We start from the raw sequence: 21,828 nt of genomic DNA, 5'->3' as shown, positions 1-21,828 counted from the left end.
TCTGGTGGGCTTTCATCAAATTTACATTTTAATTCCGTCACAAATTACGTTGCTGAATTAAGAGCTCAGTTCTGTCAGCCTCCTGGTCCTGGTTATGTAGTTTACATTTGGCCTTCTAAAAGCCAGCAAGTTCAAATTCCTATTTTCAGCTCTGTTTGGTGCACAATTCATTTAAATAGATTCCTTGGCTCAAGATATATCTGACTTATCTAGTTTTCTCAGGAACAATAATTTTAGTTTGGATATGGTAGTTAATGTTTTCATTTTTGAAAATTGAGTAATGCAGTACATGATTTTTCTGATTTTTTTTGTGTCATTAATCATTAAGCTTATCACTTTCACTGCCAGGTATACAGATCGTCCTTGAATCTTTTTGTGAGAAAAAGAGAAATAAAGCAATTTTGATTTGTATAATGATTGTTGATACACATTATATTGAGAACATTTCCTGCACATGGAAAATTTCTGATCACTTTTCCTGTTGTTTTGTTATTAGGTAAATGGGAATGTCCATGGCATCAGTGTGACGTGTGTGGGAAAGAGGCAGTCTCTTTCTGTGAGCTGTGCCCCAGTTCTTTCTGCACGGATCATAGGGACGGAGCGCTCTTCATCTCCAAACTAGATGGCCGACTTAGCTGTAATGAACATGATCCATGTGGCCCAGTTCCTTTGGAACCAGGAGAAATTAGAGAGATTATGCCACCACCTAACAGCCGTGTATTACAGACCTTGCAGTCATCAGATTCCATGCATATTCGGTGAATGGAGTGCCAATTTATGGTGTTCCTCTGAAAGGAGTGTGCATGGATGCACAAATGGGTGGAGTCAACTTGGTTGACAGGTGCAAGGTGCATAATTCCAATAGCTATTGGTTACTTGTACTGTTAAATGAACTTGGACAGATGTAAACTTGAACCACATGCTCATTTTCCCAATATCCTCAGAACAATTATACTTGGATTTATACCTGGGACATAAGAGGCATGGTCAGATCATGCAAGAATTTTGGTTAAAACTACAGCAAGGCCAGTTATTTTTTGAACCCAGTGAACCTAGTTATGTGTAGCCTTTTAATGTATCGTGGTATAATGCTCACTTAACATAGGATCAGTAAATTCATCTAGCATGTTTTTGGCATTGTATGCTCAGTCTAGTTCCATTCCTAGAAGTAGGTGATCACTGAACGGAGTAGTTGCCATGTGTTGTAATCAATGCATCTTGTGGAATAGTAACTTCAATTCATTGATTAAATCTGCTTTGTCCTCGCACTTGTTCAACTTTGACATAATAGTAACACTTCATTTAAATTGATAAATGAACATCATTATTTGTCACTCAAGATAATTGCCTGGGAAGTGGTGGTACAATGCTAAGGGGCATTTTTATTTCACTCCAAGAATCCAATTTTAAATCCAATCCATTTAGAAAGAATTAATTTCCCTATGACTTGTAGAGAATAAAAGTTTGGAGCATTACCCTCTACTTTGGAAACTGATCATGAAACTAGCTTCAATACTGGAAACAAAGATGTATATCATGTCATGCAGAATTGATGAGCGTACCAATCCAGATCCAAATTTAAATTGTATCTGAATCCATCACTAATTCATCATAATGCTCACTGAATAGAACCTATTGCCGATGGAACTGTAGAGCTGAGTACACTGTTTTAAGTTTAGCCTGGGCTATACCAAACCTCATTGTACATGAGACAAAACAATTTTTCTGGGTGTGTTGGTCCTCACTGAGATAAACATACATTTGCAAAATAAATATTAAAGCAAACATTATTTTTTTAAGTGGGAAGATTAGCTGCGCTACGACATGCTGACAAAAACAACATCCTTGGTGATAGCAGAACCTATTTGCTGAGGTGTTATTTATTTCTTTGCCAGTTTCACAATAAATGTTTCATGTATTTTACTGAGATGTGTTATCTCAGCCTATTAGAGTCAAACTAGCAAGTTGATGGTGAAAGTAAATACTATTTAGCTGGAGAATTTGATGTCAGCTGTTTAAAATGATTAGTTCAAAAGTTACTATCATTGCTATCTGTTTTTTAAAATGTTTTCTTTAATATTATGACTTAATTCCTGTTTATTTTGTTTTTTCAGCATTATTTTTAAAAATCCAACTGTTTAAGATGTTTCAGTATTTGAAGAAGTTCAAATTTTATAAGAATGTAGCAACATTGTAAGATACAAAACCAAGTTGCCAGTACCTCTTTAACAAAAGTAAGATTATCATCTAATTTGGTATTTAACATTTGGGCATTAGGAGCACCTGTGAGTTAAGGTCATTCTGTTGGTCCAGCAGACTTTTTTAAGTGAACTTGAATGCCATCATGACTATTAATTATTAATGCTTTTCTATTTGAAACTGATGTGCAATTTGATCTTTTGATCATAAATCACAAGCCCTTTTAAAATAATAGTTTGTCTTTGACATTTTGCAGCATTTTGTAAATCTTAAGTTTATTCTCAGACTTCTGCCATCCCAAGGAGACTCGTTCTCAGGAATGAGAAAATGTGTGCACGAATGCTAACATTAATTTCACACTGCAAAACTTTCATTCGTAGGAGCAAGTGTAGTCTCTGTACATTGGAGATGCAGTCCTCCTGGGATTTAACCTTTCTGCGTGTCAGATTTTATGCTAACCCTGTAAATTAAAGTTAACTACTGGAGTAATGTAGTGGATTAGCTGCCTTTAAAATTATGGTTCGAATATTGTCTGGTCTGGAGGATGAAAGCCAGCTGAACATACACAGCCTACATGGAATGAGCTTGGATATTCTTATTTTGTACTCTTGTCTTATTTGCCATTGTTCACCACAAATTGTCCGTTACTTTTGAGGCCAAAAGATAATAAATTGGGGAAAAAAGCTATTGTGATGAAATAAATACTAGTGAGATTGTAGCTGCAACATACTGTTAGATATTCAACAGCTGCAACTCATCTTCCAGTACCTAACCAGGAGATTATCACTGTGTGTTCCCAATAAAAAATGTTACATTCCTCAGCACGAACTACCCACTTCCTTATGAATACAACAATAATTAATGATTCCTATGGTATTTAAATTAGCCCAAATGCAGAATGGTTCATTTATTAATGGATACATGTTCAGGATTTTATTACAGCTTCAGTAAATTATACTGTTCAGTCCTCAGTGCAGCAGTAATTGTGATTCATATTTCTTCCACCTGCAAACATATTCCAAGATAATTGCACGTTATTAATGAATGGTTTTGAAATTTAGATAAGCTTAATTTTTCTACCAGACAAAAGCTTGCTTCAAGTGTTTGGCATTGTCCAGTGTATAATCTGAATAACTTTTCTGCATTTGCCTTGGATGTATTAATCGGCATTGGGGGATAGTGGAATTAGGCACTAAATAATAGTGATGCAAATGCTTTTGCATTAAAGAAATTGGAAAATTATTATTATTTTGAATTTAAATGTGCCAGATGTTGCATCTAGTTCAAGTCAGAGATGTACTTTAGTTCTGAAATTGAAACTACTGGTGAGTTGTTTAAAAGGTTTCTCTCAAGTATTATTTTATGTTTTCTGCTTTGGATGTCATTTTTACTTAATTATGAATGGGCCAACCACACCTTGATCCAGACTCCTCAGCCAACAGCAAGATACTAGAACTTTGGGCAAAGCATTTTGTTTTACTAATTCCTCTTTGAGAAAACTGCACCTCCATGATGTAATCCATAGAGTAGATGGGCAAAATGTGATGCTAATCATGATCCTTGTGTAAATTGAAACTATCAAGCAGCTAACTACAAGTTTGTAAAGATAAATCATAATCACAGTGCGATTCCTGTAATGTTGCTTAAGTAAGACACTGATATATTGTGATGGGTGTGGAATTGGTAGTTAGATCAATCTGGGCTCCAGAGTACTTTCCACACAGGTGAGAGAGATGTGGGGATACTGCAGCATCAGTGGTTCCTGATATTCAAGATACTCTTTTTCCTCTTTGATTCCTCCATTCTAGCTTCCTCATATGAACAAGTTATCAAACGGGACAATCCAAGGCTTGGTGTTCCCAATGGTGTCTCAAAGTTCAAACTCTTCAGGGATATTCCTCTCCTCTAGTCAATGTTTGCATATAACATTGTTGCTCTACACCAGCTAACGAATAGATTAGGTTACTAAAAACCCTTTGTTATATGAAAATGTCAATATTGGGAGATACAGTAAGCCATTAATTTTTGTAGGGGATACCAGCTGCATCGGATGGTGAGAAAATAAGTCATTAATTAATCTCTTTTAAGGATGCAGTAATTCAAAAGCAAACTGCTTGTTTTTTCAAACTGAAACATAGAAGTCATTCATTGAATGGCCATTATCACCAGATGGAAGAGAATAGATGCTTGTTTTTCTTCCCTCGTTTTATATGGCTTATTTATTGACACGCTTTACATTGACCCTGAACAAAAAGACTTGAATGTATTATAGGTTTTATAGACCTGTTTCAAAGACAGTCTCCAAATGCATCCCCTATCCTTCATTGTATCAAGTGAAGCTTCTGTTAAGCACCAATTAAAAAGTAATAAAATCCTTTGTTAAGGCAAAGATTTGTAAAGGAAATATTTTCTAACTAGGAGCAGCTGTAATTTCTCCTGTTTACCTATTCAGATTATCTTATCTGGAAGAGCAGTAGGGCACTTTATTCATGGCTGCCCTTCAGGAGAGGTAACATTGACTAGACCTTCCATTCCTAATTGACATTAGGCTATTCTTCGAGTTGATGTTTGGGAGTGGTTATTGGTGAAGAGAGAGTCAAGTTCATTGTCATTGCTTTTGGTTGAATATCCTGCTGAGTCTAGCTTCTTCGTCACTTGTATCTAGATTACCTGCTGGGGAAGAGTAAAGGAGAAAACCAGTTTGCGTTGTTGGATAAAAAAACTTGCAAAAAAAGCTTTTGCCGCATTTTCTAGGTCTTCATCAGTCAGGTTATTGAGTACAAATTGGGATGTTATATTACAAGACATTGTAAGGCCACATTTGGAGTTCAGTTTTGGTCATCCTGTTACAGGAAAGGTGTTGTTTAGCTGGAAAGAGTGCAGAGAAGGTTTATGAGGATGTTGCCAGGGCTTGAGGACCTGAGCAATGGGGAGAGGTTGGGCAGGCTAAGACTTTATCCCTTGGAGTGCAGGAGGATGAGGGGTAATGCTATAGAAGTATATAAGATCATGAGTGGAATACGAAGGGTAGATGCAGAGTCTTTCACCCAGAATCAGAAATTAAGAACCAGAGGATTTAGGTTTAAGGTGAGAGGGGAAAGATTTTCCCCTCTATCAATTAATAGGAACCTGACGGGCAACTTTTTCACACAGAAGTTGTACCAAAGGGCCTGTTTCCATGCTGCATGACTATGATCCAAGGCCAAAAAAATTATTTCTTTTGAGGAAAGTACTTGCAGTATACACTATGTTCGAATTAGTAAATCTACTCAGAAAGAATGCTGATTCGGATAGTTATTAATGAATTTATCTCATTGTTTCACCATGTTCAATGACCCCTCAGAAGGTTGGTCATACCAACTGTTGATACTGAATGATGAGCATTCTGAACAACAGGTAGTTCTGCTGTAATGCAATATTTGTGTTCCTAAGAACACTCACTTTGCAGAAAATAGCTTTATAAAAACAACTGTCAGGAAAAGTGGATTAACGGTTATAGACTTACAGTAATAAAGTTTATTTTCCCCACAGGTGGTTTAAAAATAAAGGTCTTTTTAATTAGCCATATGTTTAATTGTTACTGCAAACAATAATACTGTACACACTAGAGACTGCAGTTGCTGGAATCTTGAGGGGAAAAAAAGCAAACTGCTGAAGGAACTTGCCGGGTCAGGCAGTATCTGGGGAACAAAATGGACAAATGATCAGACTAAAGAAAGGTCCCAACCTGAAAAGTCGTATGTGTAGAAAGGATCTGCAGATGCTGGTTTAAACCAAAGATGCACTCCATCTTGTTGTGTCTACCTTCTGAAAAGTCGTATGTTAATTTCCTTCCACAGAAGCTGCCTGATCTGCTGAATTCATCCAGCAGTTTTTTCTTCTCTGTATGTTGTGTTTAATAGCACATAAGTGTCAATAGAAGTGACTGCTTTTAAATTTCAGCGGCCGCCTGCGTGAAATTGATGGACAAACAAGGAAAGCTTTTTTTTCCAAGACGTTTTTTACCCCAGGGGAGCTTTATTTCTGCTTGTCAATTTCCATAGTAACTTTTAAGTTCTCTTCTTCCCGGTCTAAATCTCATTATAACCAATCTGACTCATGTAATACACACATTATACCCTAATTCATCCATGGCATTGTATCCAATCTGCATGATAGGAACACATATTAGAGCAGAACTACCTGTAGATGTATTTAATAAAAATAAGTTCATACTTTGACGTCGCCCAAAATTTCTTCATGACCTGTGGTCATAAATTTCTGCTAAAAGCTTGACACACACTGTTGCACCTGCTTATTATGCATCTTGCTATAGCTGTTTCAGAGATCCAAGTAGCTTTTCAACATGATAATTGGTATCATTGATAATCTTGTGTTGCCATTATTTCATTCTTATAGTTTTGTTCATTTCAATAATTAGAACATTTCTTTTTTTGAGTCCTCGATAGCAGCACTGAAGCACATGACATCAGCAGCAAATACTAAGCAGTGGACATCAAGAATCCCTCTGATATTCCTGTCAAGATTGTATAGTACATTATGAGTATAATGGATCTACCATTTAATTGGATTAACAATAGTATCTTGATTCTGGTTATCATATCATATCATATCATATATACAGCCGGAAACAGGCCTTTTCGGCCCACCAAGTCCGTGCCGCCCAGCGATCCCCGCACATTAACACTATCTTACACCCACTAGGGACAATTTTCTTTTTACCTTTACCCAGCCAATTAACCTACATACCTGTACGTCTGGCCATTTGAGAAAAAATTCTGAACTTACAATTACTGTTCATACATTGGAAGTCCCAGGTTTATTTTAAAGCATTTTTGATATCAACATTAATTTTGTTATGGTGAAAGTGCACTTGATTTTGTTATAGAATTATGAGTTAGAATGATCTAAGATATCTCCTGATCCTGAGGACATATACTGTACAGAATTAAATCATGTTTTGCCTCCTTGAAAACTGAAAGCTAAGTTCATTGTAATAATATGCCTTGAGTGTCCTTGTTAGATATGTGGACTGCTTTACTTTGAACTTTTCAGTAAATAGTAAAAGAATAGCAACCATCTACAAGAAAGACGAGCATAAACAATTGGTATCCCCATTAGTTCAAAGCAGGCAATCTGCATCTATTTACAACAGGATTATCTTAGGTGGGGCATCTTGGACGAGTTGGGCCGAAGGGCCTTTATCCATGCTGTCTGATTCTTGATGAGGAGTTTTACAACAAGGTCATAGTTTAAAAGCGCTATTGCTGCTCTTCTTAATGACAATAATCACATGTAAATTAGATGCATCCTTGTGCATCCTCGTGTAAACAATGCTTAGACCAAGAAAGGTTTTTTTCATTATGTACTTTGATTTTACTAGTTCTGCCAAACAATCTTTTTGCTGGCTAAAGATTACATATATTCACAAAGTGATATATATATATTAGGTATAACATTTACATATGTCACATTTCCCCTCTTGTCTGTTGATTGTAACAGTTAGAATGTTATAACTATAGAGTGGTTCCTTGCACGAGAGCAAATACATTTCATTCAGAGTTGTAGATTCCAGCAGTCAGAATTTACATCCCTGAATGAAATGTATTTGCTCGAGTGCAAGGAACCACTCTATAATTATAACATTCCAATTGTTACAATCAACAGACCCAGTATAGACAAGAGAGAAAAATATGACATATGTAAACGTGTACGATGTGATTGGGTTAGGGCTTTCATGAAATTTATTGTATGATTAACTAGACTATTGAGTAGAGGAAGATCATTGTGCAAGTACAGGGTAGCTGCCTATGAACTAAGCTAGAGTTGGCCATAAGTCAGAAGAAGTATGTAGAAATATGCTGAAAAATTAATCAAACTGAAATATTTACTGTGCATTCTTTTCTTCTCAGATGCTGCCAAAGCAACTGTTAATGTTATTTTCATTTCACATTTCTAGCACATTTTATCTAATTTGGAATTCATTACCAAGTCTGTTGAGATATCCCACTCTCTAAGTTTTACATATCCTGTAGATCATGTTATTACCTATTTTTCAGGCTTTAAAATTCATACTTTCTTTCCTAACATCCTCACTGGACATTGTTCTTTAAGCATCCTCTTATTAATCGTATGATTTATGCAAATTATTATTCACTTATTAATCCAATAATCAGTTCAATTATTACATTCCCATTACATTCCAATATGTTAGTAATGTAACGAGGTATTACACTGGAGCCCCCTTCTGTTCTGAATTGATATTTTATGCAACCATTTGCAATAGGAGTTGCAAAATAATAATTAGAAATGAGAATGCTGCATCCCTAACTCAGGGAAAAGAGGTACATTGAGATTTCCTAATCCTGTAAGTGAATTTTGTTTGGATAAAAGTAATTTATTTTACTTCAGTACACTGAATCAATTTTAGATGACCGTTAAATGGAATACAAATTTAGGCCCTTCCTGCCCTATTTGTCAATACTAAGAGAAATCAAGACGTTACCAACATTGCCTACATCACTTGGAAGTGCATCCTAATGAAAAGTTGTGTATGGCTTCCAAAATCAAAATAAAACAACGTTCACACGATAAAATTTCCTTTCAATTTTGAACATAAGAGCAATTGTATGCTCATTGGGATACAGCGAATTTTAAACAGGTATTGAACAATGATTTCTTCATGTAATTTATCAAAATGTTGATGCTGTGATCAGTTGTAGAGGAAAAATATATATCGGAATACAGTTATAGAAAAGGTATTTATAAAAAAAAAAGGTTTTACAAAAACATTAAAAAGTTTATTGTTTCAGTTTATAGAGTATACAGAGATCAAAAATATTTATTTCTAAATATTGTTTTGGGATGTTATTTAAAGTCTATACAGTGGACAGATTTGTATTAATCAGAATTCAATTGAATTTACCAGAACATTTTTTAACAACAAATATTTGATAAATTTGAATTCTTCCAGAATACCAACCCTATGCATTTTCCGCAAATTGTTTCGTAATTGAGACTAGGCCTCTACCACAGTGGCAGAATAAATCCAAATTTTTTTCTCTCACAAATACTTATCCAGACCCCATGCAAGCATGTTAGATATTTTGAAGTAGAGAAATATATATGTGATATTCCATACTAATATCAACCTAAGACTTAAAACAACTGTATACTAGTATGAGAGTAAAGCACATAGTCATAGTCATACAGCCTGGAAACAGGTCCTGCGGTCCAACTCATTCTTGCCAATTAAGATGTTCCATCCAAGCTAGTCGAATTTGTCCAGCCCCGCCAATATCCTTCTAAACCTTTGCTAACTATGTACTTATCTAAATATCTTTCAAATGGTGTTATTGTACATGTTAAAACTACTTCATCTAGCAGCTTGTCCATGTACCAACTTCCCTCTGTGCCAAGTTGCCCCTCTGGTTCCCATTAAATCATTCCCTCTCAGCTCAAACCTGTGCCCTCTAGGGCATAACCTGGGAAGCCAATTCTATTCTGTGAAAAAGACTGTACATTCACCCTATCTGTTCCCCCCATGATTTTATACATGTCTATAAGATCACCTTTCAGTGTCCTGCATTCCTAGTCTGCCCGATCTCTGCCTATAGTTCAGGGCCACTTCTAATAACATTCTATGCTGCTAGGTCATTCCAATTTGTGAAAAATAGAGATGTTCCTACCTTGAGCACAAAACACTCTAAAAGTAATGTTTTGAGTAAGGGAGAGAAACAAAAGTCTAACTAACATGACTGGGCTTTTCTGTTGTTAAAATAAACAGTTTAACCTTGCAATGCTGCCTTTTGTAGAGTACAATAAACTCAGCTTTGCAGATTGACATCCTGAAATAGATCGCCATCAGATGGCACTGACATGGGTCAATATTTATGAAAACATCGAATAGAATATGAAACATAGAACAGTAAAGCCTTTGGCCCACAATGTCTGTGTTGAACATGATGCCAGGCCAAACTCTTTTCTGCCTGTGCATGATCCATATCCCCCTCCCCATTCCCTATATATCCATGTGCATATCCAAAAGTCTCTTAAATACCAGTATGTGCCTCCACCACCAGACCTGCAGGACATTCCTGGGACCCAATACACTCAGTGTAAAAACAACTTGCTTTGCACATTTCTTTTAAAATCTTGCCCTCTCACTTTAAAGCTATGCCCTCCAGTATTTAATATTTCCATCTGGGTAAAAGATTCCATTGTCTCCTCTCAACCTCTGGTGTTCAAGAAAAAACAGACTGAGTCTGGCCAAACTCTCCTTGTAGCTGATACCCACAAATCCAGGCATCATTCTGGTAAACTTTCCCTGCACCCCTTCCAGAGCGACCACATCCTTCCTGTATTGGGGCGACCAGAACTACACACAATACTCTAAATACCGCCTAACCAAAGTCCTATAAAGCTGCATCATGACTAACTGACGTACTCAATGCCTCAACCTCAACTATTGAAGGCAAGCACATTATATGCTTTACCACAATTTACTTGTGTTGCCACTTGAAATGATTTATGGACTTGGACCCGAAGATCCCATTGTACAATGCTGTTAAGGGTCTTGTCATTAATTGTATATTTTTCCCTAGCATTCAAACTCCCAAAGTGCAACACTTTGACACTTGCCCAGATTAAACCCCACCTCCCATTTCTCGGTCTATTTCTGTAGCTGATCTATATCCCGATATATTTACTTGGATAGCCTTCCTCCAGCAATCTTGGTTACACACATATATATATATATATATATATATATATATATATATAAAATCACAAATAACACAGATCCCAGCACAAATCCCTGTGGAACTCCACTGGTCACAGAGCTCCAGCCTGAATAGTGTCCTTCCACCACAATCTCATGTCTTCTATCAGTAAGTCAGTTATGAATCCATACAGCCAAGTCACTGTTAATCCTGTATATCTTATTCTTTTGGGTCAGCTTACCATGGGGAACTTTATCAAATGCCTCACTAAAATCCATGTAGACATCCACCACCCTACCCTCATTAATTACATTTGTCACCTCAGAAAATCACAACCTGCCACCTACACAGCCATGCTGACTATTCCCAATTAACCCATTCAACCCCAAATGAATAAATCCTATCCCAAAGAATCCTCTCTAACAACTTCCCTAATACTTAGTTTAGCATTGTTTTATATCTACTGTAATTTAAAGGATATTAGTTTATTACATCAAAAATATTTACCTCTATTTCAAATGGAAATATTGCATCAAAAATATCTACATTACTATAGTATTTCACTGTTGTGCAGGACTTAAAGATAAAAAAATTAAATGGCAGCTTCAGCCAACAAAAATTTGCAATACCGTTGGTACTGCAGCTGTTTCTTGAGTTGTGTGGTTTCACACTGGTACAAGCTACTGAGATATATTGCCATCTCCTAAATGCTCTTGATCAAATGAAAGGAATAACTTGTGTTTCACGTCCAGAGCTCTGCTGACTGGTTTCCAATTGTTGATATATGTCTAGGATGATTGATCAGTCTGAAGAAGGGTCTCGACCCAAAACATCACTCATTCATTCTCTCCTGAGATGCTGCCTGACCTGCTGAGTTACTCCAGCATTTTGTGAATAAATACCTTCGATTTGTACCAGCATCTGCAGTTATTTTCTTACACTATGTCTAGGATGAGGCTAACTTATCATCTATTTACTAATGTGAAACTTCAAGATGTTTCAACTAATTCCACTGAGTCCAGACTAAGTATGGGCATGATCTCTGCCTAAGGTAGTCAACTACCTGAAGCCAAATTTTGAGCTTTGCCGGTTTGATTATGAAATGCATGCATATGAAATGCATATTTTGCCTCTAAGGACATTCAGAAAGGTGAAAAATATATAGTACATTAATTTGGGGTAAAAAATGCAGTAAAGAATTCTCTCTATCCCCTGAACTGGTCTAGGATTGAATATATGTAAAGTAATAAATCGTATTAAATTATATTACTTTAGATGATTTGCAGAAACTATTTTGGAATAGGAATGTGATATTTTATAAAACCATGGACATTTACTGATTCATACTGTATTATTAGTTACTTATCACTGAATTAAGTGCAGTTTATATTTGCTCTTGTTCTTTTGACTCATCAAAATATGGTAGAATGTTTTGCCCAGTTATTCATCCTAATTTATATATTTTGTTGATGCTGAAACTTCACTGTTTAAAAATAAGAAAACAGTTAGACTTGGAAGGGAAATTACCAGTGCCCTTGCTCTGATCACTGCCCATTACAAACTATGTATGCTTATAAATGTATTGTGTGTGTGTGTGTGTTTGGATATATATAAAATATATGCTTTTAAGAATAGGCAAGTTATCAAAGTCTAGTTAGCAGGCATAGTTTCGCGTCAAAACAAATATCACCACTAAACCTAAAGAAAAAAATCTGCATTTACTCGATTATCTACCATTATGTGGAGTTGAAGTAGAAATGGTTTTCGTTTTGGGCATGTCATTCTGCTTATTTCAAAAGTTGTGAACAAGAATAAATTGCATCACTACCTATGATAGATCAGTATTTAATAGTAATTTATGCACTGCAGATTATCTTTCAAAAGGTATAATTCAGTGACTTGAAAAATGATGACATGGGAAGATAAAATATTTTAAAGTATTTGCTAACTGTTATAACAAGATTATTTATAATTGGGAGTAGCTGGGCAGTAATACTGGAATTTGTTCATTCAAATCTCTTCAACTTTATGGAAGAAATTTCTAAATTTCATGCCTCTGACTAGAACTGATGCAACCGCTGCTCATTACTGCTCTGAAATGTGTCTCCTTGGCTGTCTGAAGGTTTTAAAGCATTACTTTAACACATGTAAGAACACTTGTGGTATTCTTAGCACCATTAAAGGATTGCATAATGATGGTTGGGAATATTGGTAGTCAATTCAAATTTAAATTGCCACTCAATTTAATATTTTGGATGTGATTATTATAATTTCTTTAGCCAGTTGAATATATTGTAATGGAAAACTAATATAGTTCAGCAGAACAGTGGTGGAGCTGGTGTCTCACAGCGCCAAAGACCCAGGTTCAATCCTGTCTCTGGGTCCTGTGTATGGCGTTTGCATGTTCTCCATGTGACCGCATGGGTTTCCTCTGGGTGCTCCAGTTTCCCCCACATCCCAAAGATGTGAGTTTGTAGGTTAATTGGCCTCTGTAAATTGCCCCTCGTATGCAGGGGGTGGTGCAAAAGTGGGACCACACAGAACTAGTGTGAGCAGGTGATTGATGGTCAGTGTGGATTCGATGGACCGAAGGGCCTGTTTCCATGTTGATCTTTAATAAAGTACAATCCCTTGAGCAAACATCTTTATTAGACTATTGTGTGATTCACTTCCATTGCACCTGGAATTATTGGGAATTTAGGATAGGAGAGGCTTGAGGAAATTATTAAAATGCATTATTTAATGAACCAAAATGTAGCATTGTCTATAGATCAACAGCTCATGTTGTTATAACAGGCCATTGATTAAAAAACAAATAATACTGGACTTAGAGTTGAAGACAGTGGACTGAAAAGGTCACTTCACAACTCCAACTACTGTTTCTTGGATTGCAGTGTCTTTTGAGCTATATTGTCTGCACAACTTACTCCATTGTTTTGGCTGTACAATAATCAAAGCTCCGTATACGTTTAATTGTTGCTTTATTGTGACAGTATGGCTCTGTAGTCAAATTTTACAATCTCCTTTTAGGCCTGTTTTAAAGGTCAACAGATTTCTCTTGACAAACCGTTTTCTTTTCATTTTGATGTCTAACAAAAGTACATTAAACCAAATCATGTTCCATAGTGAGGGATGTTCAGTGGTCAAATAACTGTTCATGGTCAAGGCTATCCTGTGAATCAACCAAAATAACGTAGATCTTCTGTATTTGTACATGGTGAAAATGCAGTCAGAGAATAAAAGTTACATTTACCGAAATTTCTCAAATTTGTTGCTGTTTGCTATATATCTTTCCACAATCTAATTTTTCACACTGTTGTTAGAACCAACAATGAAAGCATAAACTACAAGATTAATTGTTAGTGCTACCTTTTCTCTGATATTATAATCATCTGAAAGTACCTCTTCACAAAACTCCATCCTAACACTTCTTAATACAGCTCCCATACGCTACAAACCATATTTTGTTTTTATCCGGAGGTGGTGAATGGTAAATATAAAGTAATTTGGAGGGTAATTGACATTATTTGAATTAAGATGTCACTATTTTAAAGGGATATGCTTGTGTTCAGTTTTCATAGATAAAAATAGGAACGGACATTCTAGCTCCTGCTCTATTTGCCATTCTGTTAGATCACGTTGCTATGCCATATACTGTAACCACCTTTCACTCGTCTCCTTTATTACCTTTGATTAAAAATAATCCATTTTATGCTTAAATTTGGTTGTTAACTTAACATCAAGAGTCATTTTGACAAACTTCAATTTTTTACCAGCCTTTATATGTACTAGTATTTCCTCACCACACTCCTGAAAGGTTTAATTTAACCTGTCTATATTCCTTCGTCCTAAATTCTCCAATGAGAATAGTTTCTCTATCTGGTTTATGAATTTCCCTAACTACCTTAGACTTCAATCTAAAACAACATTTAAACTTCTAATTCTAGGTTGCACAACAAGTTTGTATAATTTTTCTTAACTTTAACATGAGAAATCCAGATAAAACTAAAGTATTGCACTCCTCCCCACAAAAATATTTGAATCAAAGGGGTGACATCCAAAAGTAAACTCAGTTGTCCAGATGTAATCTAACTAGGGTCAGGTAAAGTTGTTTGCACACCTTCTATCACCTTGTATTTTAGTTCCCTAGATGAAAAAATTATCATATTATTTGTTCTTGTTATTATTTTCTAAGAGCATCAATTACATTTTTAACATGGCCAACTGAGTCTTTGGATTTCAAAAAAAACACAAAAGTGCTGGAGTAACTCAGTGGATCAGGCAGCATCTCTGGAGGACTATGTTTTTGGTCACGATGATTCTTCAGATCTCCACCAATGGATGTTGTCTGTCTATTCATATTTCTTCATGATTTTTTGCTTCCATTTATACTTCTCCATATCCTTGTGCCATTGACAAACTTGGATAAGTGTTTCTCACCCAAATGAATTGATATGACTTAATAGTTGAGGTCCCAAACAGAACACGCTGGGTCCATTAGTCACATCTGAGCTCCTGTCCCTTAAACTCAACTATCTTGTCTCCCACCATTTGACTTGTTTTCTAAATGAATAATTATATTCCTGCCCAATGAGGTGCAACTGTAGTTAACAATCTCACGAGAGACTTTATCAGATGCCATTTATTATATCCACATAATGTACATTTTTATTCCACTGTTTATTATTTTATTCACCTCTTTGTAATTCTAATCACTCTATCCTGTAATTACTTGATAATTAATGCTAGGCAATGTAATTCCCTGTACATTATACATAGGAGTGACAGTTTTCCAGCTCAAAGGAACAGTTATTAAATTGAGAAATTTAGAAAATTATAGCCAGAATTTTCTCTCATTTCTCAGAAATCATTTGGTCACGGGTTTTGTTATTCATCACTAATATTAGATTTTTCATTACTCTTGTTCCGTATACAATAACATGCTCTCTGATTCAATATTCATTTCCATGGATATCTGGCCAGGCATCATATTCCTTGTAAAAACGAATGCAAGATATGACCAGCCTTATTTTAGTTGAATTTTTCAACATCATTATTTCTGTTTACCCTCCTTTTAAAATTAATTGTTGGTTTTTATATCCCTTGCGAGTTTATTTTCACTTGGCTTGTTTTACTGTTAGTCTGTGTGCACCTGCAATACCAGGTTGAGTGCTATTTTTGCTCTCTGATATTATTGTCGTCATTTTTGTTCCAACTGTGTTGGCAATTGAGTTAATGCCCTTGGGGATTATATAGTGTGGTGGTGTAATGGTTAAATTACCAAACTAGTCAAGTATTGCTATTTCTCTTCATTGTTTACTTTTTGTTACAACTGTAGTGGGTGCGGTCACCGCGGTAATCAGGCCAGACGCCAGGTGAGTAATTAATAACTTTATTACCTGTGGTATCAAACACCGCACTCAAGAAGAACGTGAGTCGACACACCCAAACCCTTTATAGTCCCAGACCACCTGACCCAAGGGGACTGACCCAGGAAGTGACCTAATCCCTCCCGTCCACTGAGTGCCGAGTGGAATGACCAAGGGAGTGGCCTAGCCCCCGGGTGCCGCCACAGGACCCCCCCCCCCCAAGAACCGAAGGCACGAAACGGACAGGGGGACGGACGAAACGGCCAGCCCGTGTGCGCGCCACGGCGGGCGTAGGAAGCAGAACCACCCCGCCAGGGGAAGGCACCCGCGGGTAAGGGCCGGGACGCGGGACGACCCCGAGGGCGAGGCTGCGCCAGTAGCACCGGCTGGCTAATGTCCACATGCGCCGGCTTCAGCCGTGAAAGAGAGACCGTCTCAGGACGACCCCCCATGTCCAACACGAAGGTGGCAGAGCCCCGCTCAAGCACTTTGAACGGTCCCTCATAAGGCCGCTGAAGGGGTGGCCGGTGGGCATCCCGACGCAGGAACACAAAAGGACAGTCCTGCAGGGCGGAAGGGACATGTGACCGCACCGAACCGTGGCGAGACGTCGGCACTGGTGCCAGCGAGCCCACCGTCTCCCGAAGGCGTTGCAGGGCGGCTGAGGGCTGTTCTGCCTGACCCTGGGCGGGGGGAACGAACTCTCCGGGCACCGTCAACGGAGCCCCGTAAACCAATTCCGCCGAGGAGGTGGCCAAGTCCTCCTTGGGGGCGGTGCGGACACCCAGTAAAACCCACGGCAACGCGTCAACCCAGTCCGGGCCAACGAGCCGGGCCTTCAGAGCGGCCTTGAGCTGGCGGTGGAAACGCTCCACCCGGCCGTTCGCCTGCGGATGGTACGCTGTGGTGCGGTGCAGGTTAACCCCCCAGCAGTTGGGCCATGGATGACCACAGCTCGGAGGTGAATTGTGGCCCCCTGTCGGACGTAATATGGAGCGGAACCCCAAATCTGGCAATCCAATTTGCCGCCAAGGCACGGGCACAAGGAGAGGCACACGTGTCCGGCAGTGGAACTGCCTCCGGCCACCGCGTGAAACGGTCCACCATTGTCAGGAGGTAGGTGAAACCCCGAGAAGGCGGCAGCGGCCCCACGATGTCCACATGGATGTGGTCAAAACGGTGGCGAGGGACGGGGAACTCCTGGAGCGGCGCACGCACATGCCGTTGTACCTTTGAGGTTTGGCACGGGATGCAGGTGCGCACCCAATGCCCAACCTGCTTGCGTAACCCGTGCCAAATGAAACGGGAAGCCACGAGGGTCGTCGTCGCCCGAATGGAAGGGTGGGACAGCCCGTGGAGCACCTCGAACACCCGGCGTCGCCAGGCAACAGGCACGATTGGGCGTGGCTGCCCGGTGGACACATCGCAAAGCAGTGTCGCGCCCCCAGTGCCACAGGGAACGTCCTCCAACCTGAGGCCCGAAACGGCGGTACGTTAGGCGGACATCTCGTTATCGGACAGCTGGGCCGCCGCCAGGGCTGAGTAGTCGATTCCATCAGCCACTTGCAGGACGGCGTGGACCGCGGGTCGAGACAAGGCGTCGGCCACCCGGTTGTCTTTACCCCCGATGAAACGGATGGAGGTAGTAAATTCCGAGATGTAAGCCAGCTGCCGCTGCTGGCGAGCTGACCACGGGTCGGACACCTTGGCGAAAGCGAAAGTAAGGGGCTTGTGGTCCGCGTACGCGGTGAAAGTCCGCCCCTCGAGAAAATAGCGGAAGTGGCGGACCGCAAGGTAAAGGGCAAGGAGCTCGCGGTCAAAGGCACTGTAGTTCCGCTGTGCGCCGCTGAGGTGCCTACTGAAGAAGGCCAGAGGCTTCCAACACCCATCCGTGTGCTGTTCGAGCACCGCCCCAACCGCTACTTCTGAAGCGTCGACCGTCAGGCTGGTTGGTGCATCAACCCGTGGATGCACGAGCATCGTGGCCGCAGCCAGGGCTTCCTTGACGTGTTGGAACACCGCCACCGCATCGTCGGTCCATTCGACCTCCCTGCGCTTGCCCGCCATGAGATGGAAAAGCGGGCGCATGATCCGGGCTGCAGATGGCACAAATCGGTGGTAAAAGGCCACCATTCCCACGAACTCCTGGAGGCCCTTCACGGTGGTCGGGCGTGGAAACTGGCGCACCGCGTCCACCTTGTTGGGGAGCGGCAGCGCACCGTGCGTGGTCACGTGGTGGCCCAGGAATTCGATGGATGCCACCCCGAAACGGCATTTGGTGATGTTGATGGCCAGCCCATGATTTCTAAGGCGTTGGCATAGCTGGCGGAGATGGGCAATATGCTCCTGTCTTGAGCGGCTCGCCACCAATATGTCGTCCAGGTATACGAATACGAATTCCAAGCCACGGCACACGCAGTCCATAAGTCGCTGAAAGGCTTGCGCAGCGTTCTTGAGTCCGAACGGCATGCGGAGGAATTCAAATAGGCCAAATGGCGTCACGATTGCCGTCTTGGGGACGTCGTCGGGGTGGACTGGAATTTGGTTATAGCCACGCACCAGGTCGACCTTGGAAAATACCGTGGCCCCAGCCAGGTGGGCATTAAAATCCTGGATGTGAGGGACCGGATACCTGTCGGCGATTGTGGCATCGTTAAGCCGGCGGTAATCTCCGCAAAGACGCCAACCACCGTCTGCCTTGGGGACCATATGTAGCGGGGACGCCCACGGGCTGTCTGAACGGCGCACGATCCCCAGTGACTCCATAAGGTGGAACTCCTCCCGAGCGAGACGGAGCTTGTCCGGTGGAAGACGCCGTGCCCGGGCGTACAAGGGCGGGCCAGTAGTCATTATATGATGCACCACCCCATGCTTCGGGGCGGCGGAGTGGAACTGGGGGTCCAGAATATCGGGGAATTCGGCCAGAATTCGTGAGAACACAGCATCCACGGACGACAGGGGCCCATCAGGACGCGTATGGAGGAACTGCCGGCTGGCTGCGCGCGACCCCTGGGTCCGATCACCAGCGACCTCCGGTGGCGGGTGGGGGAACTGCAGGCGGGCCGTGCGAAAAAGATGCGCCGCCGGCTGGGTGAGCTGCTGAAGCCGGATACCGTCGGGAAGGCTGTCGGGGAGCGATAGTAATGCGGGCGATCGAGGCTCCTACCTGCGGGTAGTCGTCGGCCGTTGGATGGACTTCCAACGCGTCGAGGGCCAGGTGACGGGCCATCATGAGCTCATCGGCGCTCCTGCCCAACGCCTGCATGTTGGGGAACGGGGCGTCGAGGAGCTGCTGGCGGAGGTCGGACGGCAGCAGCATCAGGTAAACATGCTTAAAAAGGAACCCGGGCTCGTAGTCGCCTAGCAGTGCCTGCATGTCCGCCAGTAGTACCGACGGGCGGCGGTCACCCAGGGGCGGCATTCGGAGGATCCGGGTTGCCCGCTCAGCCTCGCAGAGGCCGAACTGCTGACGGAGGAAGGCTTTAAGGGCCACGTATTTATCGGTTGCCGGGGGGTCGCGGAGGAAGGGTCGGACCAGGCGCGCGGTGGCCGGGTCGAGGGCGCTGACCACGTGAAAGTATTTAGTGGCGTCGGCAGTTATTCCCCGCAGGGCGAACTGTGCCTCGGCCTGGTCAAACCAGAAGTCGGGGTCCTCGGTCCACAATGGAGGCAGCCACACCGACACGGCGTGGATAGCGGCGCGGGCGGCAGGGTCCGCGGGAAGGTCCAAAAGCGGTTGTGGTTGTGGTTGACTGGAAGAGTCGGGTAGTTGCAGGTTCTGGTCCATCGCGACTTGCGAGGGAAAGTCGGGGTCACCAGTGTAGTGGGTGCGGTCACCGCGGTAATCAGGCCAGACGCCAGGTGAGTAATTAATAACTTTATTACCTGTGGTATCAAACACCGCACTCAAGAAGAACGTGAGTCGACACACCCAAACCCTTTATAGTCCCAGACCACCTGACCCAAGGGGACTGACCCAGGAAGTGACCTAATCCCTCCCGTCCACTGAGTGCCGAGTGGAATGACCAAGGGAGTGGCCTAGCCCCCGGGTGCCGCCACACAACCTTATATTCTTGAAGGAGTTTCATCCTTAATCATCAAAGGTAATCCTTTCTATTAGTTTTGTTGTCTTTCTGATATATCTTGTAACCTGTGATTATTTTTTTCCTTTTACATATGTATAAAGAAAACACGTTTTAACCATATACGTTTACCTGCTATCTTGCTTGTTTTTTTTTACACACTTCTTGATTTCGTAATGTTGTTTAGTTGTAGTCGTCAAACCACAATTGAATTTAGATTCCTCCATGGCAATTGTAGAATTTTAATTAAAATTAATAATCCAGAATAATTAAAATCAATGATCAGATGGTCTTAGTAATAAAGCGACTGCATAGTCATTAAAACCCCATCTGATTCATATCTTGTGCCATTCCCTCTGAGGCAAGGCAATACATTCTGGTGACATGAGACTGCAGTTTCTCGATCTGGAGCAAAAACACAAACTGATGGAGGAACTCAATGAGATGAGCGGCATCCACGAGGAGAAAGAAGTTGTTGGATGTTTTGGATCAAAACCTTGTATCATGAGAGAGTGGAGGGGGAGTACAACTGGTATAAAGAGGAAAGGGGAGGGGTGAATTAGGGGCCAGTAGGTGATAGGTGGCTTAGTATAAACATACTTGAGTAGTAGAAACCACAGGGGGAGCAACAAGAGAGGGTTTCTCAGAACTCATGTTGAAGAGTGAAAGATAACTTCAATGTCGACATGCTTTGAAAAGACTTCACATTCTGGTCTTTCCAATGATACCCATATCCCATAAAATGAATAAATAAAAATAAGGATATTCATTTTAGAATTTTCCATGCCTTAACTGGTTTGTCCAGTACACTGTGGAAACCTTTTTTCTCAATCCTTTTAAAATCAGCAAGAATCTTGATATTTTCATTTTTCTGTGTAAAACAGTACTTTGAAATGGATTATTATACAATTAGATCAGCATCATTAAACTGTTAACTAAATCTGTCACTGCACAATAAAAAAATATTTGTCCCCTTAATGGTTTTAGGAAGTATTGCTATTTCTCTTCATTGCTTACCTCTTGTTACAACCTTATATTCTTGAAGGAGTTTCATCCTAAATCATCAAAGCTAATCCTATCTATTAATTTTGTTGTCTATCTTGTAACCAGCGATTTAATTCTTTTTTTGCTTTTACATATTTGTATGAAGAATTTTTTTAAACTATAAGTTTACCTGCCATTGTGCTAGTTTTTTTTACACACTTCTTGATTTTGTAACATTGTTTAGTTGTAGTCACCAAACCACAATTTGCACTATTATTATCTAGTTACCTGGTATTACTGATAATTTATTGTATTAATGACTGTATATTTATTGGTTGTGTTGTTGCATTAATGTACCTGTAAAGCAGCAGCAAGTAAGAATTTCATTGTTCTGTTCCAGGTGCATACGATGATTAAACACTCTTGATTTGTGACAATTTCAGACTATTACTTTCTTCCCTTTGTTTTAGAATC

At 40.6% G+C, this 21,828-nt stretch overlaps 1 protein-coding gene across 8 annotated transcripts in view; it reads left to right on the top strand.

The window, feature by feature from the left end:
* The window catches only part of LOC144600162 (histone-lysine N-methyltransferase, H3 lysine-36 specific-like), a 131,170-nt gene extending 116,485 nt beyond the window's left edge, over positions 1-14,685 (top strand). For all 8 annotated transcript variants that reach the window (XM_078411631.1, XM_078411629.1, XM_078411634.1 and 5 more), the window contains one exon: positions 497-14,685. In XM_078411631.1, the coding sequence (XP_078267757.1) occupies positions 497-762 (266 nt within the window). In that variant the 3' untranslated portion in view covers positions 763-14,685. The remainder of the gene's footprint in view (positions 1-496) is intronic.
* The last annotated feature ends 7,143 nt before the right edge of the window (positions 14,686-21,828 follow it).

Source organism: Rhinoraja longicauda, chromosome 14, assembly GCF_053455715.1.
Source record: "Rhinoraja longicauda isolate Sanriku21f chromosome 14, sRhiLon1.1, whole genome shotgun sequence".
Classification (NCBI taxonomy): Eukaryota; Metazoa; Chordata; class Chondrichthyes; order Rajiformes; family Arhynchobatidae; genus Rhinoraja; species Rhinoraja longicauda.
This window is presented reverse-complemented; position numbering and strand designations above follow the sequence as displayed.